The sequence below is a fragment of the Diplotaxodon limnothrissa genome, linkage group LG15 (genome assembly GCF_057381915.1).
Source record: "Diplotaxodon limnothrissa isolate DT_005_m linkage group LG15, D_limnothrissa_male_GT1.1, whole genome shotgun sequence".
NCBI classification, from domain to species: Eukaryota; Metazoa; Chordata; class Actinopteri; order Cichliformes; family Cichlidae; genus Diplotaxodon; species Diplotaxodon limnothrissa.
Window position 1 is genome coordinate 8,123,744 of NC_140610.1, and position 26,191 is coordinate 8,149,934.

General features: G+C 42.0%; 2 protein-coding genes across 2 annotated transcripts; both read left to right on the forward strand.

Annotated features, from left to right (window-relative positions):
* The first annotated feature begins 296 nt into the window (after positions 1-296).
* On the forward strand, positions 297-15,030 carry lpin1b (lipin 1b). Its single transcript, XM_085373440.1, has 20 exons — positions 297-488; positions 5,740-5,943; positions 6,047-6,142; positions 8,096-8,367; positions 8,508-8,621; positions 8,716-8,839; positions 8,926-9,262; positions 9,616-9,709; positions 9,831-10,015; positions 10,127-10,220; positions 10,385-10,454; positions 11,115-11,207; positions 11,293-11,354; positions 11,449-11,587; positions 11,799-11,947; positions 12,404-12,490; positions 12,671-12,823; positions 12,919-13,033; positions 13,226-13,329; positions 13,417-15,030. Exons 1-20 carry the CDS (start codon positions 414-416, stop codon positions 13,589-13,591), a joined length of 2,742 nt encoding a protein of 913 aa, XP_085229566.1. The 5' UTR covers positions 297-413; the 3' UTR covers positions 13,592-15,030.
* Positions 15,031-16,115: 1,085 nt separating this feature from the next.
* On the forward strand, positions 16,116-24,473 carry gnpat2 (glyceronephosphate O-acyltransferase 2). The gene is made up of 16 exons (XM_085372700.1): positions 16,116-16,312; positions 18,038-18,238; positions 18,329-18,505; positions 18,675-18,804; positions 18,953-19,080; positions 19,187-19,262; positions 20,122-20,273; positions 20,376-20,506; positions 20,896-21,137; positions 21,640-21,897; positions 21,973-22,052; positions 22,287-22,427; positions 23,241-23,340; positions 23,440-23,533; positions 23,652-23,713; positions 23,918-24,473. The coding sequence occupies exons 1-16, from the start codon at positions 16,301-16,303 to the stop codon at positions 23,968-23,970; spliced, it is 2,037 nt and encodes a 678-aa protein (XP_085228826.1). The 5' UTR covers positions 16,116-16,300; the 3' UTR covers positions 23,971-24,473.
* Positions 24,474-26,191: the final 1,718 nt, after the last annotated feature.

Below are 26,191 nucleotides of genomic sequence, written 5' to 3' on the forward strand. Positions count from 1 at the left end.
GGTGGCACAGTCTGAACTAATGAGACATTTACATATTAAAAGGCACTGTCAGGCATGTCTTATTAGGTAGATCTCTGTGCCAGTGCAGCTTATTGTGTCATTCTTGTGTGATCATGTCTAAAGGGAAGATGCCCAGTTCCACTAAAATGGAATTTTAGCAGGTGTCCCCCTCATCAAATGCCTAAGAAATCAAAGGGTCTGGTGCATGATGACCACTCCAGACCCAGCTCAGGTTTCCAACCAGGGGGCCTGGGTAAATTTAGTAAGACACTGTTCACTTGCACTCAACAGTCAGACACTTGACATGCGCGGAGAGAGTAAGGATACAAGTTCTTGAGCAGACCAGACTCATATCTATCGAGAGGTGGCAAAGACCAAACATCTGCCGCTGGGATTAAACACACTATGGAATCATGATATCAGCAGAAGATGGAGACGAGTTAGATGAGGCTGCTCAGAGCTATGCCACTGACACCACCTGGAGCTGGGTAAAGCGATTTAAGAAAAAAGAAAATCATCTGCATGTGTGGAAAAAAACACAAAAGCATGAATAACGCTTAAAGCAAGTTATACCCGTTTGTGTGTTTCAGCATTTGTGCAATGTGAACATGAATAAAATAGTCACGACAACCTTTCAAAGTCATGCAGTAGGTTCTCTGAGTAGAAGCAGGGAGAGCGGGGTTGTATTTTTCCATAATCCACCAGTGTAAGACTAGACGTTACCACTGAAACTGAAGATGACGGGCTCAGACTCATTAGGTCAAGTAAAAGTTACGAGATACCCTACAGCAGTTGTTATCAACTATATTCACAAATGCATCCACAACACCGAAAGACAGCAGATGTTTTCCTTTTTGTTTTTCCGTATTTGTTTGACATCTTACAGTTAACTTAAATGACTTTTTAAAAACAATCTGCAACCATAAGCCCTGGAAAAGCTCATTATTTTTCCTTTTAGTCTCTGAGTCAGAGTTTAGTCTTTTCAGCCTCTGTCTCATGATCCTCAGGCCAGAATCGCCTCAGCCAATCAGAAACCTATATTATTTTAACAACTGACTCAATTAAAATGTCGTTTAACAAGAATTAGTAATACCTGAGGCAAACTGTGTTGAGTAAGTCCGGTTTATGGTGGAGTCATTTGTAAAAAATGACTGTCAAGCACCTTTCGCTGCATTTTTTGTATGTATTAAAGTGCATGACCAGATCTATGACAGGACAAGCAAACATTTTACCTGTAAATCAGTAATTCATTTAAATGTTAAATGTAGCACGTTGTCTGCAGAATGGACAGTGTGCTATTACACCCTTACATTGTAAGTACAGTATGTGACCACTGCTTAGGAAGGCAGTGAACTGACATCTCACAAGTCATCACTTCCTCTTGGCCTCACAGGGTGTGAGAACACAAAAGCAAAAATGATTTCCCCTTAGCGGGGCTGTCCTAAAAGAACAAGAACAGCTTACATGTTCACCAGTTGAGGTCTATTACAACAGTGTAAATGCACCAAGTAGAAATTTGAAGCTGATGTTTTTCTTCAGCCGAGTAGGCAAGTGAGACTGTCACATGTCAGCAGGTTTCTTGTAGCCTGACACAGGTCACGTCTCTGACCATTCATGTTGAAAATTAAACTGATATCATGTGCTTTTTTAAAAGTGTACAACGCTGGCTGAGTTTGCCTGGCAAAACAACGTGTTCTTGGAAACATGTCGGCAGCTATGTGGCTCATGTATCCTCGGAGGGTCCAGTGACGCCAGCGTTTGTCACCGACATAATGTGTGTCCCGCCTGTTTACGTAGGCACTCTGGGATAGGCTTACCGATGGTACAGATATACATCGGTATGTGTAACATCGAGTGTTTAAAGGACAGGGTGTTTACTGCAGATATTTAAAATAGTTTATGTAAAAAAACAAAGCGAAAGTGTTTTGGCGTTCAGTGTAACAGTGTAAGCATAACATGTTTTACACTGATGAGTTGTTTTGACCCCTTTTTAGGTACACCTGCTTAAAAGGCTTGTTGCTTATATGTGATCACGTGGCAGCAACACAATCCATTTAGGTATGTAAACATGGTGAGGATCACCCACCAAAGTTCAAACTGAGCATCTGATTTAAGTGCCAGACACGCTGGTCTGAGCATTTCAGAAACTGATGATCGAGTGGGATTTTTCCATATAACCATTAGTAGGGTTTACAGAGAATGGTCTGGAAGTGAACAAACATTAATTGAGGCCAGTTCTCTGGGTGGAAGTCTCCTATTGATGCCTCAGGTCTGAGGAGAATGGAATCTGTACCATGAAGAATTAAGGCGCCCCTGAAGGCAAAACGAGGTGCTAACAATAAATAAAGTGGCCAGTGAGTAAAGATGACCATAGGGTGTAATAAAGTAAACTTCTGCAAAAGCGAGATTAAAAGCATCCTGGCCAAAAATATTTGCATTACTTCCATTTGAAATTTGCATTGAGGAAAAAAATGACTAAGAGCGCCTCATATTTCCTGACACCAACCGTCAGAATTTGAAAAAGGATGGTTGCGAAAGTGCAAACCTAAAACAATAAACGCTCATTTTAAGTTGTGATGGAAAACTACTATGAAGACACACACTCTTCCCCTTTCTGCCTCACAGTCTGGTAAAACAATTAGATCGTGTTCACTCAGAGACACATTTTCCCAGACACACAGGCTGAGCTTGGTTTGGTTGCAGAAGAGCTGCACGTGAGGCTTTTGTAGCGTGTAACCCCGTCCAGTATTTGTCCTGGAGCATGAGGGGAGAAGCAGTCTGCTGTCAGGATTTTGGGCTCTGAGGCACAGAGATACAGACAGAGTGGTTTTGGCAGTAATGTAATTGTACCATTAATGACAGTAGAGCCGCTTTTTTTAAATTAGAAATGAAATTGGTGCATTTACATCCTGACTTTGTTTCCTTCTCGAGTATGTTAGTCTTTGCAAACTCAGCGTTTGCATCTTTCTACATTAAATACCTATTTTTGCTTATGTTTAGTGTCCTAATCTCACTAACCACGAGCCGACCACATCCTCTTCGCACAGTCTCACTGGAGGGTCTCGCGCTGTAAGCAAACATGGCATGTGTTACGAGGCAGAGCTGTGATTGGCTAGAAAGATCACCTCACAGCATCAGACCTGACTGACAGACTGGTGACTTTAAACGCTTACGAAGCTTCCACTGCTTCCCGCTGTCAAAGACTTAAGTAAAGTGAGATGTCTTGCTGTAGATTTATTTTTTTTGTTATCAGGGTTACAAGTTTAATGCGACTGGATGTAAACGGTCACGAAAGAGCATAAAGTCACTCTGTAGGCACAGAAGAGCTCCGACAAAGTAAGAAAGAGGGTAATTTTGTTGCCACTGTGGCAATTGAATCGATTTTTTCTTTCTTCTTGGCAACTCAACAGCTCGACGCTGATTGGCCAACTAACGGGTCGGGGTTTTTTTTTGCAAGTGACGTCACCCAGTGACAGGACTCCTGAGTGAGAGGAACAGACTCGCTTAGAGAGGAAGAGTCAACGCTTTAACTTAAACGGTAGCGTTTTTGCTCCATGCTCCCAGGAGCTGCATCCGGGCATCAGACATCACCTGTATCGAGGAACAGGAGGTCTTTTAAAATGTTTCGTTGTTTTATTATTCCCGGTTGATGAAACGCTCGTCTCCCGTGTGTTGGTTAAAAGGCAGCCCCTCAGCTCAAACAGGTATGTTTTGGATTGTTTATGTATATTTGACTGCACCTGACTCTGAGATGAAACCGATGATAAACTGTCTTTATTTACTCTGTAGATGTCTGTTATAACCACGCTGGCCACTTGTGTGTCTTTTATCTGTCTTTACGCTCATTAAGCTTTTTTCATTCATCACAAAAAATTCCCGTTTGCCCTGTCAGGAGGTATATGAGTCAGCTGTTTACCATATCGATTAGACCTTATTACACTTTTAGGTGTTTAAACATGCGTTATGGAAGCTGATTTGTCACATCACATGTTTTTTATTTAAACATTTAAATAAAGGAATTTCCTTACATGTAGAAGGTTTTATTTTCTTACATAATCAGGAATAGATTGCATCTTGTACTGTGTGTTTCTGTGTATTGATGTGGGACTGAACACATTATCTGCTAAGCTGTTCAGCCAGACTCTTCCAAATGAACATACCACAGCTAAACACAAGTGGATGGATGGATGGATCCTTTATTGATCCCACTGGGGAAATTATTTGGTCACAGAGCAGGATGTGCCACAGGCATATACTGTGAGCCTTATACAATGAAAAAATTTGCACACAACGGTGATTAAAAAAAAAACCCAAACAAATATAATAAAAATGAGATTAAGTTGAATAGTAAACAGTAATCGTACCAGAGAGTAGTGCTAATTACATTAATGAATAGCATCCACACTATAATTCTAAAAATTAATTAATTAATTAATTAATACAAAGAGTGGATCTATTACTTTCTTCCATGTTTCCTGTCATATATACACTGTTCCAGTGGTGGATGCTCAGGCTTTATAAAGGCTCAGTTTAAGATAAATAAGGATTCTTTTCAACTGTGAATAATACTAAGCTATTCTAAAGGATACAAATGTGGCGCTGAAAAAGTGCATAAAAGGTCTTCTTTAGATGGAGGAGCTCTTTTTCTGAAACCCAGCCCGAGTATTTTGCTAGTGTTCAGAGACACTGAGATGAAACAAAAAGAGGAACAAACACAAGACATCTATTTTTAGATTAGGCTGCACTGTACTGTGTAACAGTATTTTGCACTAAAAGTCCTCTGCTTGAAAGTCAACAGTGTCGTAACACAACGCCCCGGTGGAAAATTCAGTTAATAATTTAATACAGCAAAGGTAATTTAGAAGAGATCTTTTATAAGATTTAACAGTCGGTGTCTCTGTTCTTCAGACAGGGCCTCGTCTCTTGTTCACATGTCCTCAAGGGGTAGGATATGTTGGCATTTTTCCAACATATTTAAGGCCATCTTTCCCTGGATCACCACCTCCAGCACTCTCATCCTGTCTGTTACAAGAAGCTATACAAATCGTAATAGTAGTCAGTCTTTACCCTCTGTAGCCTGCTTACGGCCAAATATAAGACGCTAAATATGTTCCAATTTTCACCAGCGCGGGGCTAGAAATGGAAGCTGAACTATTTATAAAATGTTTCTATTTACATTTGTTTTTTAAGGGGAACTCTAAATCCTGTTGGTGTTGAAAGGTTGTTTGACTCAAATGGGCTTAAAAAAAATACATAAGGGGGTGGATGGGGGTTTTATGCATTGAGTTCATGTTATATTTACTGTATTACATTATATACACATGACTTGACAGTCTGGTCTAACTTAGTCTGTCCTTTGACCTTTGATGTGTGAATGGAAAACAGTTGTAAGGCTTTACAGACTCACAGTATGAGGCCCGAGGGGATGTAAGATGTAAGAGAGACAGTAAGGTCAAAAGTGGTAACAGGTTCTTTGTACAGTTTGTAATTACAGATCAGGAAACAGCTTCAACTCCTTCTTCATCTCTTATCCATACAGAAAGCTTATTTTACCTCAGAGTGTTGGAATAGCTCGCCCTATTTCCAGCGGGGTGAGAGTTATGTCACCAGTGCTTTGATTCACGGGCTGAAGATTGCTACGGCAGATGCCCACTCATAAGCGCGTCCACTTTTGAAAGTTGGCCGAGTTCAGGAAGAGGTGACTTACGCAAATAATTTTAATCCGTTCACTTCCCCCAGACCCGTCAAACCATGAATTTCGTGGGCCAGTTGGCGGGCCAGGTGTTTGTCCAGGTCAAAGAGCTGTACCGAGGCCTCAATCCCGCCACCCTCTCTGGCTGCATCGACGTCATTGTTGTGAGACAGCCCGATGGCTCCCTGCAGTGCTCGCCATTCCACGTGCGCTTTGGCAAGCTGGGGGTCCTACGGTCCCGAGAGAAAGTGGTGAGAAGATAAAAAAAAAAAACAACGACAACAACAACAAGGGCATCTTTAGAGGAAAAGTTTAATGTTCTAGTTTGTTCAGCTCTCATCCTTTTGCTTTTAGGTGGACATGGAAATCAACGGAGAACCAGTAGATCTCCACATGAAGCTTGGGGAGAACGGCGAGGCGTTTTTTGTGCAAGAAACAGAAAATGATCAGGTAACGATTGGGAGCGTTTCCGCGAAGCATAATGCTGTCTGCATGTAATTATATTTTGATTAACTAATTTGGCCAAATCATCTGATCTCATGTGGAACTGCTTAAATGAACAGGTGAGAAAATGACACAGCAGTGAAGAACTTTATATAAAAAACCCTAAAAGACTGTTATATTTGTAGCCATATAAAAGGCAGTACATTTCGATCGTGGCTCAAGAGTTGGGAGTTCGCCTTGTAATCGGAAGGTTGCCGGTTCGAGCACCGGCTTGGACAGTCTCGGTCGTTGTGTCCTTGGGCAAGACGCTTCACCTGTTGCCTACTGGTGGTGGTCAGAGGGCCGGTGGCGCCAGTGTCCGGCAGCCTCGCCTCTGTCAGTGCGCCCCAGGGTGGCTGTGGCTACAATGTAGCTTGCCATCACCAGTGTGTGAATGGGTGGATGACTGGATGTGTAAAGCGCTTTGGGGTCCTTAGGGACTAGTAAAAGCGCTATACAAATACAGGCCATTTACCATTTCCGCCTTTATGTGGCCTTTTTGATTCAAATAAAACCAAGATTCAAATGATAACACTTTATTTACACCCTGCGCTCACACACTCCCCATTTGCAACTGAAAAGTGTTATCCAAACTTTCTTTTTCCTACTCGGAATGATAGTAGTTTGAACAAAGTCGCACTGTGTGCAGAGTTGGCACAGCACCCAGGAATTTCTCCCCTTTCCTTTTTTTAAAAACCGACTGCCTTTGTTTATCAGCGAGCAAGAGCTGAGAACGCAGAATTTACTCACCAAGGCTTTATGACCTGGAAGTATGTCAAACACTGGGAGCATGAGGATAAATCGGAAACTGGATAAATATGCTTCTGGAAATTTAAATGTTTGCGGTATTGCAGTATTTGTGAAACTGGCTTAAGTATTAGAGAAATGCTCAGAGCTTGGCGAGTTAAAGATATGTCAGAATTCCTCCAGTCTGACCTACATTTCTACTTTTTATGTTTACAAAACTTCACGGAAAGCCGTTTTTCCTCAGTTTTTTGGAAAGTCAGTGTTTAATTTTATTTTGGTTTTGCGAGGTTCAGTTGCAGCTTTAAAGAGCCTGGTTGCATGTACTCTCATCTTCTTTCTCTTTCTCTCTCTTTTTGGCTTTGTATGCACGTGAGGATGCATGCAGAAAAAGATAAAAACAAGCTCTAAAGTACTGAAGCTTGGGGCTGGCTGTAACGAGGGAAGTGTCTGATTTATTTTCCCCTGGGTGGTGTCAAATTCTCAGGCTTGAACGAGCAACTAGGGGAGGAGCGTTGTTTCTCTGAACCCATTTTCTTGGCTCAGGGAAGCAAAACGTGAGGCATTGTTGTCAGACCACAAATCATGGTGTTATACGTCAGTTTGTCTTCGCTTTCTGTTTTTCCCCTAAGTCTGCACACACATATTTATGTTCCCCTGGATGGACAGCAGGAGACCTCCTGGAAAACTCTTTTCTTTTCCTAGAAGGAGGGATCATAAAAGTGACCAGAACTGAGAAACAGAGTCTGCTTCTGCTTTGGCAAACCCTTTCCTCTGTGGAGGTTTTTGCAGTTTGGCAGTTAATTGCAAACCTATGTCTCAGACCAAAGTCATGCGATACACTAACTATGGAGTGGGGGATTTATTGCAATGATTATAATCTACTTTTATGCAGAGTGTTGTTATCTTTTGTTTCTCAGTGGTTGACATAGCTTCATGTCAAAGCAGGAGATAATAGCTGTGCAGGTTGCACTATCACATGTTGTTCTGCGTTACAAAAACCAAAGTGTGAACAGTAGGGGAGTCAGCAACACTCCTACAGCACCCAATTTCAGTGCAGACCTAAAGCTTTGACAGTAAATCCAAACAGATTTCCTCATGTGGGTAGTTTTTGGTGTAACGTTCAGGCTCTTTGTCTGCTCGGCATTGTTTCACTCCTGTTTCCTGTCTTAACAGGAAGTGGTTCCCTCCTACCTGGCCACCTCTCCTATCCTATCAGATGGACCTGTTTTGATGGGGAAGATCTCCGGGACACCCATACAGAATCTGTGCTCCGTGGCAAGCAATGGTGAGAACAGTAACGTGATGATGAAGAAAAGGAGGAAGAGGAGGAGGAAGGCTCGGGCGGACAGCCTGAGGAGAGAGGAAAGTGGAGACTACTCCGCGGACGAAGACATGTTCCCCATAGACATCAGCTCGGATGAAGTGGCAGAAATGGAGAGCAACAGGTAAGAGCTGGCCGTGAGGAGTGAAGGGAAATGGTGAAGGACTAATCAAATACCCATGCAGAGGATGAGGATGATCACCTGACAGTGTAAGAGAGAGTAAAGAAAACCCTGACTAACTCGTCTTTGTGATTATACTCCAGGTCTTCATCTCGGGATGTCTCTAGAGAGGAGAACACAGTTGGTTCGACCAACAGTTCTTTCAAACAGGCTGGCATGTACACTCGTTCAGATGGGGAGTGGAGTCCCATTCAGAGGTGCTCGACTCACACAAAATACTTTCACACCTACAGTAAATGCTATAAATCCATGAAATAAATGTGGAAATGCTATAATCTCTTTTTCTTTTAGTCCTGGAAACTCTCGCCCCACATCTCCCAAGAGTGATTCTGAGCTAATTGGCAAACCGTCAAACACAGACAATCAGAATCCAGAAATGCACTGGGCGTGGGGAGAGCTGCCTCAGGCCGCCATGGTAGGAAAGCCTTAATCCTGATACCCTAATCTGCAGTGTTGTTATTTCTTCAGCTCATATCATCATCCTCTTCTCCACTCTTGTAGCCATCTGTCCTTCCACTGAAGTCCAGCCCTCCACCAGTTTGCCCCGTATCTATCCCGGTGTCTGAAAGCACGCACTTCCGTGTGATTACGCCTGAGGTGTCTTCGGAACAGTGCGGACCCTGCTCGGAAATACCAGCACTGCGACTGCTGATGCCGACAGAGACGATGCACACAGAGGAAATGGTCGATGCAGAATCCATTGGGATGGAGTCTCAAACGATAACTTCGGCGATGCAAGTTACAACAGTGGGAGGCGTGGCAGCTCGTATGGTGGCCGACATGGAGGACACTTCACCCCGTCCACAAGGCAAAGCAGACTCTCCGTCAAAGAAAAAAGGTAAACCTTAAAAAGGTTTCCCCACGTATCATTTAATGCACTGTGTTACGTCGAGAAGCTGCAGCTTCACACTGCAAATTGCTCAAACTCAATCAGTTGCTCTCCGTAGTATAAGATAAGATGCAATATAAGATGGATTTACAGCCAAAAATGTGTCTGAATCGCTGCATATGATTGCAAAGATAAACAGGGGCCAGGTGAACGGATCTGGTACTACAAGGAAGCTTACAGCCTCATAATAATCCATCTATAGACCCTCTCACAGAGATCAAGCTGGCAAATGATTTGCTTCTGGATAAATCAGTCGGGGGGGAAAAATCTAAGAGGCTGAAAATGAATTTGCTCTTTTGCAGATAAAAGGAGTCGCCATCTTGGTTCTGATGGAATTTATCTGGACGACATCACTGAGCTTGAACCGGAAGTGGCAGCCCTTTATTTTCCTAAGAGGTATTTGGACATCACGCACGCTTTCATGTTAAGAAAAGTTTCATACAGTTGTATTTCTGAACTGTGCAGAATGATCAGCGAGATTCTTATCAAAAGTATCTCCTCTTTTTCTTTTTTGCAGTGACACTGGTGCAACAGTGAGGAGCATCTCGGATCCGGGCCTCCACAGCACCAGTCAGTCTCCTCAGTCTGTAAGCTCTGGAGGAGACAGTGGAGTAGACAGTTACTGCGATCCCATGTCTGACCTGCCATCAATTGCCATCTCTTTGTGTGGGGGGCTCAATGACAACAGGGAGATCACGAAAGGTAAACGATCACGTGACATGACACGACTCCAAGATGCACTTTAGACACTGTGTTGTAAGCATGGGGAATAAGTAACGTGTGGGTTTTTTTTCTTCTCCCTTCCTTTTACAGAGCAATTTTATAAGAAGACCGTGTCCTATCAGCAGTTCACAGAGAACCCCTCTATCATCGACGACCCCAACTTAGTGGTGAAAATTGGCTCAAAGTAAGACATTCGAGTGTACTGAATGGATTCATGTGTCACACACTGCGGGCAAAAACAGCAGCGTTAGCACAACTCTTTGGCCTAATGAGCTAAAATTGGCTGAAAAACATGTGTTTTGCTGCATTTATGGAAGGGCTAAAAATACATTTTGTTATCTCCCACAGGTACTATAATTGGAACACTGCAGCTCCGCTTGTGCTGGCTATGCAAGCCTTTCAGAAGCCTCTGCCAAAGGTAAGAGTTGATTGCAGACGCTGCACAGATATTTAGGAGTCAGTAAGTTGGGTTGGATTACATGAGAAGTATTCCCCCTTCTGACTGATCCCGGTACTGCACCACTTTACATAACATAAGGCCTAATGTGGAGTCTGTGGACCTCAAACCTCACTGTGTTCAGTTTTTGCTACTGCAGACAAAATTTACATTGTGTAACAAATGTCTTCCAAACTTTTGCTCTCAAGCTAAATGTTGTTTTCTCCTTTGTTCTCTCCCCGTCTTATTTTATTACTCCCTCCATCCATCTGTTAGTCCTCCTGCCCTAATTACATTCACTCAACCTTACAGTTCCTCCTCTGCTGTCTGACCAGTGTTCTGGGCTACAGCTCTGTATGTTTATTTTTTGTTTTAAACACCCCTCCCCCCTTTAATATCTCTACACAAGCTTTCACTTTTATTCTGTTGGTGTATTTTCCCCCGCTTCGGCCTCAGGCACATTCTTGGTTTTGCCTCAGTGTTTGTTGATTTACGGTATAGTTTGCTTTATTTTTTAAGTGTGTCTTTATGGCTTTGTGTTGTGGTTGCTTGGTGTGTGTGTGTGTGTGTGTGTGTGTGTGTGTGTGTGTGTGTGTGTGTGTGTGTGTGTGTGTGTGTGTGTGTGTGTGTGGTCTGCTTCAGGCTGCAGTGGAGAACATCATGGAGGAGAAGATGCCCAAGAAAGCAGGAAGGTGGTGGTTCTCCTGGAGAAGCAAGAACAGCAGTGCCAAATCGGTAATTTAAAGCGGCAGCTATGTTAATTGTGAACAAGTTACGCGCCAGATAAACACCAACCTGGCACTGTTTTTATTACCTATAGGATTCAGCCTCTGAGCGTGGGGCCTGTTGCACTGCTGAGCAGGTTGGGAATATGACAAGCAGGTAAGAGAGCATTCCTGGCTCAAAATTGTCCTTGCTCACTTACTGAGGTTTATATTGAAGCATATAAATGCCCTGTTCACCTCTCTGATGACAGACTGAAAGAAGAGTCATCCTCTAGTGATGAGGACCACCGGGAAGCCAAGCAGAACTCTTCCCTCATACAGACAGAGCCGGTACTCACAACGGGAGGCGTGTCTTATAAGAAAACTCTCCGACTCACATCAGAGCAGCTGGTGAGCACACAAGTTAAAGCACAAGTTTGGATATGATAGAGAGATAGCTCAAACATTAAAAAAGAAGCATAAAAGAATGAGTTACCAGCTTGAGCAAGATGGCAGCAGTAAAGATCCACCTGACAAGCCCAAATGGTGCAGCTATAACACAATTCTCTTCCTTTCTGAGTGGTTTTTCATGGATTTTCACCCCCTTCACCAAATTTCCCAGCTGTCTCTTCAGTTGCAAGACGGGCCTAACGATGTCGTGTTCAGCGTCACCACTCAGTACCAGGGAACCTGTCGCTGTCAAGGCACCATCTACCTCTGGAACTGGGATGACAAGATAATTATCTCCGACATAGATGGAACCATTACCAGGTGCGTGTGTCTTGTTTTTGTTTTTTTTAATGCATAATGGAGTTTAGTTTGGACGGCAAATCTACTGGAAGTGGCTCCAGTATTAGGTTCATCTGCATGCTGTACAACTCTGTGCACAGCAGGGTTCAGTGTGATGAATAAACTCTTCACGGCTATTCCATCTGTAACATTTATTCACTGCTGATTATGAGGCAATTTGTCATTCTGATCAGAAGATTAAATATGCAGCTTCTTGCAAAGGTAGCATTTAATAGAGAGCTAGCAGGTACTTTTCCAGTTATTGTGACATTTAAATCCTCTCTCAGACTAAACAGAGGATGCTTTTATATATTCCAACAATGAGAAGTATTCCAAAGGGTTTTAAATCCGGATGACTATGACATAAAACATCATTAGATTTTTACACAAGTGCAAAAAAATGCATTTTTAATAACGCTTGCTTGTATTTGTCTCCAGGTCAGACACATTAGGTCATATCCTGCCCACACTCGGGAAAGACTGGACACACCAGGGGATTGCTCAGCTGTACCACAAAGTCAGCCAGTAAGAACTACTTTGTTAACAGTCTACTCTCAGTTTTAAAGTAAAGCATAAAGGAGATTTTATAGAAATAAAATAAAGCTCTTAAAGAAATGCTTTTACAAAGTTAAAGAAATTATTTAGTAATTTCAACTCTCTATTGACACAAGTTGGTTAATATTAATCTCTTCCTCTCCACATCAGAAATGGCTACAAGTTCCTGTACTGCTCAGCCCGAGCGATCGGCATGGCTGACATGACTAGAGGTTACCTCAACTGGGTCAACGAGAGAGGCACTATGCTTCCTATGGGCCCCGTCCTCTTGAGCCCGAGCAGCCTCTTTTCAGCTCTGCACAGGTATTTCAGATCACAAACGTGCATCTGTTTTTCTATATTAGTACATGAGAGGATGCAGGAGGAACTCATCGTGCAGTGCTGATTGTGTTTCACAGGGAGGTGATAGAGAAGAAGCCGGAGAAGTTCAAGGTAGAGTGTCTCACTGATATCAAGAACCTCTTCTACCCCAACAAGCAGCCGTTCTACGCAGCATTCGGCAACAGACCGACGGTAACTCACATGCGGCTCTGCAGAGCTTACAAACAGTTATATTTGCTTATAGTTTAGTCTATTTCTCACCATAAAAGTGAGTTTGGATGTTCACTGAGGGTAAATTGAAGCTTTTTAGGTATTTTTTGCACTGTTTAAGTCTAATATCCAGTATATCTAACATTAAAAATGCCCCTGTTCTTGTCTTTGTAGGATGTATACTCATACAAAGAAGTTGGGGTGTCACTAAACAGGATTTTTACAGTGAACCCCAAAGGGGAGCTGGTGCAGGAGCACGCCAAGACCAACATCTCATCGTAAGTCCTTCACCCAGGTCCCACTGGATTGCTCTCATGGCCCTTACAGCATCACTGCATCATCTCGCTCTCCTCTCTTCTCTTCAGCTACGTACGTTTGTGCGAGGTCGTTGACCACGTGTTTCCGCTGAAGGCCCGAGCGTCCTCCTCTGACTTCCCCTGCTCGGACACCTACAGCCACTTCACCTACTGGAGGGAGCAGTTCCCCCTGGTGGAGAGTCAGGAAACTACACCTCAACAGACCGCCAGCTCCAGCAGCTGACCGACTACCTCTGGCCTTTGGAGCAAGGACTAAATGATGGTGTGCTTGAGATGTAGCAGAGGGTTGGAGAATGATGTGTGCGAGTGTATAATTGTTGAGTTTTCGTTTTGTTTTTTCAACAGAAGATGGAGCACTTTATAAATGGACAGCGGAGAGTAAAACTAGTAAACGAGTAAAGCAATCTGCTGTGAATAGTCTTAATTCACAAGATGGATATAAGCACACTTTTATTAAAAGATGGACTTTGGGGTCATCTGACTAAAAGTATGTATGTGTAGTGAGGAATAAAATATTAGTATTTTATTCAGGCAGCTTAGTATGGATACTATTTTATAGGGAGTGTTGGCAATATATCAGTAGCTAGACTACAATGTATGACCTAGACAGTTCTTTAACACACACTATAGCTGAATTATGGCCTCTGTTTATCATAACGAGAGAGCAGGTTACTTAAATTTGTGCCAAATAGTCAACGTGGAATTTATTTTCTTACTGTGATCATCTGCTCTGCAGGGCCAGAAGTGGTGTAAACATTTCCACATACATACATGGCTTAAATTAAAACAGTATAGTTAAACCAGCATCTTCAGTTGAATTCTACATTTGGCTTCATTTCTGCGTTTATTTATATATTTATTTAACCGATGCCATTTTTTGTCCTCTTTAGTTTACACACAGCCTTCAATCAGCATGGAAGTGCAGCTCTCCACGTGCATTTGTACTATGTAGCAACACATATGTGAGGCGACCGAGCCAGTGAGTGTCAGGACAGAAAAGCACAACACTTTAAAGCATCGTCTTCCTTATTTGCGAGAGGGATTGGTGAAATATTTGTTTTTCTATTCAGAGTCTGCATGTGCTGTGGTGAGAATGTGATTTCAGTTTGTGAGGTGCAGTTTTTCGCCTTTCTGTTATAGTTCATGTAGTCTACGTTACTGTATAAGATGCAGACTGTGTAAGATGTAGCGTACACTTCTGCTACTGCTAGCAGCTAAGAGAGGTCATAGTATTTTAAGAAAAAAAAGGGTCTTTATATCATATAATGCGGTCATATGAATATGTAAACAGGGACTGAGTCACTTAACAAATCAAATTGGCAGAGTATTATCAGCCTGTAGTATAGTTTCTAAGAGATGGTGTGTGTGTGTGTGTGTGTGTGTGTGTGTGTGTGTGTGTGTGCGCATAATGCTTTAACAATGCTATTATTCTTTCAATGAAAGAGCTAAAGTAGCGTGAAATTGTTTTTATTTTTGCCTTAGCTGTGAACGTGATCTGCATTTTGCTCTCTTTTGAACAGTTGCTTGTTAAACTGGTGCAGTCGGACTCATAAATGACATTGGGGTAAACACTTTATGTGTGAATAGAAACAATAAAGACTCCTCTGCTTGCCTAACTCATGAGATGATCATTGTTCGGCAACAAAAAAATACATAAATAAAATGAAGATTTACAAAAATGTTCACCTTCATTTTTGTGGTTGCTCTTCATTTTGAGACTGCTCACCACTGAAGAAACTGATACCAATTGCTCTTGACTGGTGAAGCATGTTTGAGTCTGTAGCTCGAGACTGAGTGGACAGAGGGGTGGAGGCCAGGGCGAAGGTCAACCAAAAGGACTTCAGTAGTAGTACTAGTAGTTCTACGTGATTTATTAGCTTGTATGGTCACCTTTAGCAGCAATAACTTTACGTCATTGTTTTCTGCATGACTTTATCAGTCTCTTACAACCCTGTGGAAGAATTTTGCCCCACTCTGTACGCCACCACTGTACAATGTTGCTTCATTTCATTGAGGTTTGTGGGCATTTACTTATGCACATCTCTCTTAAGGTCCTGCCAAAGTATATCAATTTTACTATCTTGACTTTGACGGGGATGCTGATAGATTTGCTGAAAGGCTTGGGATCATGGTCCTAATGAATTTCTCAGTTTTGACCAAGCTTTAGCTGTTGGACAGAAGGTCTAACATTTGCCTTCAGAAGACTTTGGTACACAGAGGAGTTCATGATTGACTCAAAGACTGCAAGCTGCCCAAATCATGACCCGTCCACCACTGTGCTTGCCAGTTTGCACAGATATCGCACAACAAATGTGGGGCTGTGCATTACCATCTCCACTTTGCTCTCATCTGTCCAAAAGGACATTGTTCCAGAAGCCTAGTACATTTAACATTGTAACTGAAGCCGGTACACCTGGAACTCTTGGGGGGTTTGCAGTTTCTCTGAGTGTTGCCTTTTAGGGTGAATTTGATGGGAAGTGCACTTCTGGGAAGATTGACAGCTGCCGTGAATGTCACATGTGAATAATCTTAAGCACATCTGAATGCTCCAAACCAGCAAAACTGACAAAAAAAAACAACGATAATTTAATCAGTCCCTGTGGAGTGCACGCTCAGTTGATGTTTAATTCTTGGTTATGTTTCCTCCAAAAATATTCAGACATTTTTTTCCACATCAGACAAACTCGAGATCACTTAAAACATTAGCTATCGCACTCAACAGCGCGCGTGGGGTGAGGGGGGTTACTTGGGAGCAGGGGGTTGAGTATTACAATATGCGGGAGGAGTTTCCAAAACCCAGGCACACCATTGGCCCCGGGCCCCGAAGTGCTGCATATTTCACGCAGTGTGGAGCGAAGATAGCGTCCAAGCACAAGAAAGACAGTCATTGAGGCCAGTCACCAGTCAGCTTCAGTGTTAGTGTCCGCAAAGAATGACGAGTACGGTAAGAAGCAAGTTTTAAACGCGTCTGTTTTTATCTTCTCTCGGGCCCGTCGACGCTTTTCTTTAAACCTTTCAAAGTTAGCGGCGACTATAAAATATATAATACCCAGAAGGAGACCGCCTGAAGGAAACCTGTAGCGATGTTCGCTTTTGTCTGCCTTCAAGCAGGGCTTGTTTTTGCTGTTAATTATGCAGGCAGGGGTGTCCTGTGGAGCCTGGCCGCCTTAAGCTGCTCAAACTTTGGCCTACTAAGAAAAACAGCGACTGTATGTAAGCCGCTGTTGCTTAATAGTTTTTCACCAGCCAGTGTTGGCAGGTCACAGCAGCCTGCAGAACAGAGCAGCGAGGAGATAACGACTTTTATGGTTTTAACTCGATAAACTTTGTGATTTAATAATTTAATTTGTCTCAGACCACTTTTCCAAAGTAACAATACGTCAGTTTTTCCTTACTGTTAAAATAAACAAAACTAGTGCTTGTATAAAAGGTTAATAAACAATTAACACATTAATGGGATAACTATAGGGATGCGCCCGTTGTAAAATAACAGTTCAAAATAACAGTGTGGTGAATAGTTGTTGTCCACATATATTATCTTTTACCCCCGCCCCCTCTTTTTTATTTTATTTTATTTACCAAAGAAATAAAGAGTCTTACAAAACTACAGTCTGCTCTATAAGAATTATAGCATTTTTAAAAATGTATTTATTTCTGTAGTTTTTGTCTGTTTTTTTTGTGAGCTTGCAGCTTTAATTCAAGGGTTTTAAGAAAGTTTTGCATTAAGTGCCTTTAGGTTTGAATTTAATAGCTAAAAAGCTGCTCTGCTGGTTTGACTATTAAAGGACATCCCATTTATTTTTGCTTGAGATGCTTTTACCGTATGCTTTAGGTCATCATCCATTTGCAGTGTCCGATCAATTTTGCAGCACTTGACTGAGTCCAAGGCGAGAGTGTAGCCCTGTACACTTAACAGATCATCCGGCTTCTTCAATCAGTACTTACATCATCAAGAAACACCAGTGATCCAGCTTCACTAGCAACCATACCATACCATACCAATACCATACCATAATGTTACTGCCACCATGTTTGGCAGATGATGTGGTACGCCACGGATCATGTTCTTAGTCATGCTTTGGTCTTACTGTCATTCTGGTACAAGGAAATCTTTGTTTAATATAAATACACGCGAACTTTCGGAAGTTGTTGTGATTGGCAGTTTATTATTTTTGCAGAATGAACCAGATTGTAGAGTTTTTTACTATGTGTCTGATAGATTTATTTCAGTTTACATTTAACTTCTGTAATAAAAATTCAAGTGAAAAGCTACAAAATGCAAATTCACCAGTTGGAATCAATGCCACATATTTTATTAGCTTTATGTGTTACGAAATAACAAGGGAACAACCTAACCTTGTCATGAAATTGCTTATCAGTCAACTGTCCAATTAATTTATAACCTCTGAAAATGGGACGCTGTGCATACAAATGGATATAATTCCTAAATGGGTAATGCAGTAAATTTGTTAGACCCCTTGAATTAAAGCAGAATGTGTACAGTATAAAAAATGTGGTGCTAATAAATCCGTATTCAAAACAATCTTGCTCTGTACCCACGTTACTGAGTTGGTAGATTAGTAGTGTTGTTGTTGTTTTCTATCCTGTTACAGATGTTCCAACATCTTAACTTTGAGACTTTTAACATAAACCTTACTCCTTCCTTCAGTATAAAGATTCAGGCACTGCAAGCCTGAAGGATGAGGAGGAGTTTACGGATATATTGGAGGAGAGGAGATGCACAACTGATCTTGGCTATGCCCTGAGAACCTTTAACCCTCAACCGTACAAAGGAGCCCCATCCAGCTCCACTTCTGACCTCAAGAAAGCTGTACTGGAGTCCCAGTATCTGCGCTATATTGCCAAAGAGGTCAGTCATTTTATTTATTAAAAAAATATAGTTTTTACTGTTTTGTTGTCAAAATAGTCAGTTTTCCCTCCCCTACATTTTCTCTCTCAGATTGCCTTGGAGACGGGGTCATCCGTGGAGAAGGTGAGACAAGAGGCTCGTGGGATTTTGGAGGAAATGTCTCACAATCTGCAGCTGGGGTTTATCAGGCTGATGGCCTACACTGTCAATAAGGTGTTCAAGAGACTCTTCAGAAGCATCTATGTCAACATGGAAGGACTCAACATGGTCAGGACTCATCAGAAATCAATACACTTTAATCAGTTATTGGCCAGTTTGTTTCAACAGTAGCTCTTTAGAGGTCACACAACCATTCTGATAGATTTGCTTTACTATAGTATTTACTACTATTTACTATACAGAGAACCTTGGAAGTTAAAATTTTCTGTCACTGCAGCTGCAGCAAGCCATCCAGGAGAGTCCTGTGATCCTGATGCCCAATCACAGGAGTTATGTGGACTTCTTGATTGTCTCCTTCATCCTGTTCACCTACGACATCCCAATACCTGTCATAGCTGCAGGAATTCGCAAGTATCTATTTGAATTAAGACAACAAAGTGTTATTTAAATCATACTAATTATACACAACATTATATCCATTTTGATTGCATCGTAGCATCCAAATATTATTATTATTATTGTTTATTTTTTTGTTCCGACTCCTTCTCTTTAAAGCTCTTGCAAGCATGAAGGTTGTTGGAGAGATTCTGCGTCGCTCCGGAGCTTTCTTTATCCGAAGAGCAATCGGCTCTGACAAGCTGTACTGGGCGGTGCTGTCAGAATATGTCCGAACAATTGTCAGGGTAAGACAAGGACTTTTTAAAAGTATTCCTAAGTGCATCTTTGGCAGTCAGCTTCTTTAACAATTAAAAGAAGAAGGCTTCCAACAGCTTAATGTGTTTTTTGTAGACAGGATGTGCTCCTTTGGAGTTTTATGTAGAGGGTTTCAGGAGTCGCACACTGAAGTCTGTGGTGCCAAAGCTTGGTAAGTGTCTAAATGTACACCTTTGTTGTTTTTGTTGCTGTTCCCCAGGATATCAAAGTGTGTGCATCTCATTATTTTGGACTTTTGGTTTTTTTTAGGTTTTGTTGCTTTAATTTTATAGCAGTTAAGCATGATGACCTTTTTCTATGGTGGCCCGGGGAGGTCAAATGCACTGCAAGATAAGAAAATACCAGAAAAAAGAAAAATCCAGCACAAGCAGACAAAATACAACTGAATAAAACAAAGCAGAAATGGTGAAAAAACAAACAAAGAAAAAACAACCCACAACAGAATTTGAATAAAACAATTGAAGTAGGGAAAGAAAAAAGAAATTTCACTAAATGCAACAGAAGAGTTTCTGGAGAGACAATAAGGTGATGGACCAAAACATGAAAACAATTACACTTAGACTCACTTAAAAGATTCATTTAATAATGTAGGTGTTTGCTATTAGCTGTTTACTGTTAGCTTGTCACTTCCACAGCTGGTCCGTCACATTATTGTCTCCCCAAAAACACTTCCATTGTGTTATGTGAGGTCTTTTTTGTTTTTTAGGGTTTGTTTTGTGAGATTTAGCTGTGTTTTTTCTATTTCTGTTGTGTTTTATTACAGGTTTGACCTTAAAGGGCCATTGTACCCTTTTCATTGTACAGTACTTTACTTTTGCACACCAAGGGATCATGCACTCACAGTTTAGGATATTTTAATTGTGAAAAGTCAAACAAGTTTACAGTATTTTTAGATCATTTTGTGTAATTTGAATATTCTTTTCAACTTATTTTTATTTCCATATGTATTTTTACATATTTACTTATACATGTTTTGAGCATCTTGGTGCCACATCTGCATTTGTCTGCAGGTATGATGGACATGGTGCTGGAGCCATATTTTAAAGGTGAGGTGTTTGACATTACGCTGGTGCCCATTAGTATCAGCTATGACAGAGTAGTGGAGGAGTCATTGCTTGCACTTGAGTTGTTGGGTGTCCCCAAACCCAAAGAAAGCACCACCGTAAGTTTCGTCTCATTGCTGACTTGATAACATTTCCCATGTAATCTTTGGTCCTGAAAGATATGAAACTACAGGCCTCTTGCCCTCGCTCTTTCACTGCAGGGACTGTTTAAAGCTAGCAGAGTTCTGCAGGAAGATTATGGCTGCATGCATGTGAACTTTGGCCGCCCCCTGTCTGTTCGACAGCTGTGTGAGGGAAAGATAAATCGGAGCGAGTACAATCTCATACCAAGGTACAGATTTGCTTTTTTTTTCTGTTTATGCAAGACATGGTAGCCATGTGTGCCAAAGTCACAATTGGCTGTAGCTAAAAATTGTGAGTACTGAGTATACACCAACCAAAGTGAGTATTAAATGATTTTATGATTTACCATTTATGTATTCTGTTAATGTAATCTCCATTAGTGATATATAAGCAGTTCAAATGAAGTGCATAAAACACCTTTTACATTTTTGAAATGTGTTTTTATTTATTTTTTCTTACTCATAGTGAGTGTAAAATGAACCAAATCAACAAAAGCATAACAAGTGTAACAGTGATACAACTTAAATGAATATTTTTGTCGTTGTAAACCTTCAAAGCCTGTATGTAACTTTAGAATCTACCTTGTTTTCTGTTTAGAGATCTTCCACAGAGACCAAGTACGGAGATCCAGGACTGTGTGAACTGGGTGGCTCATTTGATTGTGCGAACCCAGGAGGAGGGCTCATTGATCAGTCCTTGGTCTCTGATGGCTTGCCTGTTGCTCCAGGCTCCAATCACAACTTTAACAGAAGAGGGTTTGCAGTGGCATGGGCTCACGGAAAAAACACTCTGGCTCAGGAAGCTGGTGCTGGACTTCAGGGGCCGTCTGAACTGGCCTGGTGAGTGGGCCAGATGGATTTCAAAGATATCAATTTATTTTAATTATACTGTGTAGAAAGCAGCAGCATCAAGCTTAGGGTTAAGAACAATATAGGCTTTGCTTATAGTGGGCATTTAATGAAGCTTGCTTTCCCTTCAGTGACCAGCAGGTGTCCTTAGCATATTGCATTGCTAGACAACCAGACGCTGTTAATGCAGAGGAGTAACTGAGTAGTTTCCTTGCTGTTGCATAGGCTCCTTTTGACCCGGTCCTGTGTGGATCACAAAGATTAGGTGAATGCAAGTGGCACAAGTGTCCAGAATCACTTAGGAGATGTTCAGTGGATTAATGCACTTTAAATAACTTATCCTAAGAGGACTCCACTGAACTGTCTCACTTCACAGGTGTCCTGTGTGTGGACATTCACACATGCAGGCACGTGTGCACACTTCAACACACACACATGCACGCATGACTTTCTGAAGGTCATGTGACCCTCAAACTTTACACCCGTTTTGCAGCACACACCACAGACTCAGACGTGATGTCATCCACCGTGGCTCTTCATCACTCCATCGTCCATCATAAAGCGGGCCGTGTCTGCCTGGTTCAGGATGGAGACCCTGCGAGCCAAGATCCACTCAGCCCAGAGGAGGGTGTGATGAGGACGGCGGCGGCGGTGCTGATGCTGGTTTCCTACAGGAATCAGGCGTTGCATGTCTTTGTGCGTCCAGGAATACTTGCTACTGCCATCCACATCACAAAAAGCACACAGAAGGGTAAATGTTAGGTGCAGTTGCAGATTCTGAGTCTCATGAATGGACACATCTTGTTGAACTTTTTTCTGTTCACAGATGAGCTGTTCAGCTTCTTCTGCTTCCTGCGGGACGTCTTCGCCAATGAATTCATCTTCATCCCTGGCAGGGCATCGCAGGTAACAGCCATGTTTGTCGGGATCACGATTATTCTGTGCATGAACTGGGTAAAAGGCCAAGGTCACTGTAGCCTCTCGTTTATCCAATTCCCAGGAAGAGCTAATGAAAGAAATTTTGTGCTTATAGTGCTTCAGTGTTTTGCTACTATCATATTCATACACACTTGTGTGTGATTAACAATGAGACAGATTATTGTTACTCATATTGCATATGTCTGCCCCTCCATCATTTAGGACTTTGACGAGGCATGTTCACTCCTGCAGAAATGTGGAGCAGTCCACATGAGTGAACAGGAAGTGACCGTGTTGGAAACGGGGCTGGAAGTGTTATCCTTTCTGCAGAAGCTGCTGCAACCCTTCTTAGACTCATATCAGGTCCTTCTAACTTGAGTATCTCTCTCTGTGATTAAGTGTATTTCGTGGAGAGTGACTGTTGTGAAGATTCTTGGTTAGATGTTGTAAAGTTTTTTTTCTTATTATGGACCTTCTATTGTATTCTAAGAAATGTCATTAAACATTAACCACTGTTATCAGATAACAGATTATGACTAACAATCATGGCATAGTTTCTAATGACATAAAGAGACATGCTGTAGTTGCATCTTTGAAACTTGAAAAATTATAAATATTGTCATTAAGACATTTTATGACCATAAAGAGTTCAATTTTGTGGGAGCTTATCTGCATTAGCAAAAGTATATCGAAAACTTTTTGTCTTTTAGTAAGACAAATACAGTTTTGTGTACTTCCTGGTTTACATATATTAAGATTATCTTTAGAGAGGAGATGCAGTTCATATCACTGAGTCTGAAACTAAAGACACGAGTCCTGCTTATGTGATTTAAAATGGATATTCCAAACATCAGTTTATTTCCATCTTGTGTCTAATGTTTATAGACTTATAGATTTATAGATGCACAGTACAATATTTAATGACTTCAAAGAATCTCTTGCAACTTCACAGTAACCATCAAATGGTGGTCAAGATGGTTTACAACTAAACTATTAACCATTTGGAAAACATTAACATCTGCTAACATGAAAATTATTTGTAACATTGTTAACTTACTATTGACTAAATTTTAGGCAAAGCATTTATTACTTTTTGACCATAATTTGACTTTATTTCCACATTAATATACCAACGTTTTAATGATGTTTTGGGGGTTTTTTTCCCCTCATGTCCAGCTGATCTTCAGGTACTTGTGTGAAAACGGAGCTCACGTGTTTACGGAGAAGCAGTTCCTACCTGCTGTGCAAAACCTGGCTACAAAACTCATCCTCTCAGGTAAAACTGAGTGTGTGGAATGACCTCTGAACTCTAGAGTTGTCTGCTACCTGGTAACTTGCAGATAACTCACAGTTTTTTGGGTTTTTTGTTTTGCAGGTGATCTTCACACCTTTGAAGTCCTCTCTTCTGACACACAGAAAAATGTTCTTTCTGCACTGCGGAGACTGGAGGCAGTGACAAAGTTGAGGGCGTGAGTAATGAGATTAAACCTACAGCCCTGTTTGGTTTTAAGCTCATTTTCTTTGGTGGTTTGAGAAGCTGTCCATAATGCTGATGCCAAAGTTACACATGCACTCTTCTCATCTCAGGTCCCAGCAGAACGAATACAAAGTGAACAAAGCAGCTGTCAGAAGAACTGGTGACATACTCTGTAAGATTATTTGTGATATTCCAGTAAAGATAAAGCTGCTGTTTTGTGTCCGTCTTGAGAATTTTGTTCTATTTTTTACCTTGCTGTCTTTAAAATGATCAGATTATTTTACATATACAATTACCGATTAGCTTACAGTTGTTTACTACACCCGCCTGAGGGATCTTTCTTATTTTTGTTTTTGTTCCTCTTCTTTCACTGTAGCTGGGAAAATCCCCCCTGAGAGCCTCCACGCTATACCTGACGCAAGACTTTAGTGTCAAGTAGAGTAAATTCATCTTCAGTATCAGCTCACAGTCCTGCTCCCCCCATCCCCAAACTTGCCTGTCTCTTCATTACTTCTTCTTCCTCATTTTCATCCCTGTGGTCTCTTTAGCAGTTTGACTGTGTAAAGATGCAAATGCAATCTGAGCTCACAGGCAAAATACTTGATCCCGGATGCCAGCCAGACTTAATCTACTGAATGTTGGCTACCTCTGTGTCCTTGCTGACATGCGTTTGAGACCTGAGAAGGCTGAGATGAAGCTAAAAAGCCCTGCAGGATAAATGTTGGTGGCCTATTGCTGATTTAGTTTGACTGTAACCAGAATCAGTAGGTGAATAATAACATACTTTCTATTGCTGATCCTTATTTTTTTGGTAAATATATTGCCATAGATGTATTATTAATGACTGAGATAATGAATAAGAGAGCACTTTAAAATAAACTTGGTTGCCAGTAAGATTTGGTATAAAAGAATGTAGCAATAAAGCTCTAAAGGCCAAAACAAGCAAAGATGTCAGGTTTTGTTTGATTGAGACATTTATTTTCTTTACATTTCCATAAATGTGAAACAGTTGTAACAAAATGCACCATAGTTTTATTCGTCTTTTCCCACACGTGCTTAAATATAATTTATTTGATTCCGTTGGTAACTAATTCCCCTCAACAGTGAGTGAAAACCAGAAGTCAGAGTTCAACCTCCTGCCCTCCCTGCAAACCAATCAACACTCTGCTGTACTTCTAACCCCTCAGCAGTTAGAAGAAGGCCCCTTATGTGCCAATTAGCCACGGGAAAAAGATTATCTGTACACGGGTGGCACGTCAACCTTGATGCGTAAAGCGCTCACGGGGTCTTGACAAAACACCGAGATGTATTCCAGCACTTTGGAATTGAGCCTCTTCTCGCCCTCTTTCGCCCTTAGCCGCTCTTTGTCCCACCTCTCCTTCTCGCCGTTCATCTGTGAGAACAGGTTGATCTGGATGGTGCGCAGCGTGGCCGCCAGGATGTAGAAACCTCCCTGCAGCATATGACAGAAAGCGGCCCCGACGCTCAGCGCTGCGCCCATCATGTTGGGCACCGTCTCGCACACCACGCACATGCCCTCCAGAAAGTGTAGCGTGCCTTTCCTGGCCAGGGGTTCGCTCTGATGGAGGTAGCCTGGAGGAGAGGGGCCCTGCTGGGCATGGTTGACCCAGTTCCGCGCGCTGTCGTAGAAGTGCGTGGCGGCTCGGCGCAGCGGGAGCAGGGCCAGGTACAGGTGACAAGCGGCTTTGGTCAGAGCGTGGAAGAGCAGCCGCAGCTCAAGCACGGCGTTGCCTGGAGATAAGAAGGTAACAGGGTCAAGCTGGAGTCTAAATTAACACCGTGGCTAATGTCGAGAACCACAAACAGCGTCTGCCACTGGATTAAAGTCTGCTCACCAGCCGGCTGGGCGGCGGGTATACTGAGCACGCAAAGCGAGCTTTCGGCAAGTAAAAGTACCCTGACAACCACCTGACCTAAAGCACAAACCATTCACTCTCTAAATAAATACTCAAAATTGTTTGTATTGCCCCCTCTCCCCGCCCCGTCATCTCGAAGCAATCAAGTGTGGTTGCCTCATCAAAAGAGTTTAATAAAACATTATTAATTATGTAATATATCTTATTTTTTCATTTAAAACGTATAGAAACGGGAGGTTTTGGTTAGTGACGCGATCTGCACCACCTGCGCCCATTTTAGCTATTTGTGTCATTTTGGGACACAAACTATTCCCTAATCTGTAGAGTCTCATCTGCTCAGTGCATCCACCTTTCGAGGGAATACACTCGAAATATGAGCTACAATAGAATCCACAACCACTTTAACATGTTATGTAGAGTGATTCCTGGTCTCTTGTGCCGTACGTTTATAGGTTAGTGGACAGGTGCCATAAAACCATTAAAAAGCCGTTTTCCCTTACCGTCTATAAAGCAGAAAATCCAGAGTAGGGCAATACTCGCTGCCAACAAAGTCCACCAATCCATGTAGCCTCCCCCCTGTGCTGACCCCAGCAACGAAAAGCGAGAAAGAAATGAAAAAGACGAAGTTATGATCTGGCCAAGCCCTGCCCTGCCTCTTTTACGCAGCTAATACCCAAACATTAAGTCGTCGCTTTCTCCGCAGGAGAACCGTCAAAGCGCACCTCAGGTGTCAACCGGCGCATTAAGTCCTAGAAGCAAGGCTACAACTCTTG

Coding starts and splice junctions, on each gene's coding strand:
- gnpat2 (XM_085372700.1), top strand. Junction 19,081..19,186: donor ATGTCCGAACAATTGTCAGG/GTAAGACAAGGA, acceptor TGTTTTTTGTAG/ACAGGATGTGCTCCTTTGGA. Junction 23,534..23,651: donor GCAGTGACAAAGTTGAGGGC/GTGAGTAATGAG, acceptor TTCTCATCTCAG/GTCCCAGCAGAACGAATACA.
- lpin1b (XM_085373440.1), top strand. CDS start 414: ATGATATCAGCAGAAGATGGAGACGAGTTAGATGAGGCTGCTCAGAGC. Junction 9,263..9,615: donor CTCTCCGTCAAAGAAAAAAG/GTAAACCTTAAA, acceptor GCTCTTTTGCAG/ATAAAAGGAGTCGCCATCTT. Junction 11,355..11,448: donor GTTGGGAATATGACAAGCAG/GTAAGAGAGCAT, acceptor CTCTGATGACAG/ACTGAAAGAAGAGTCATCCT.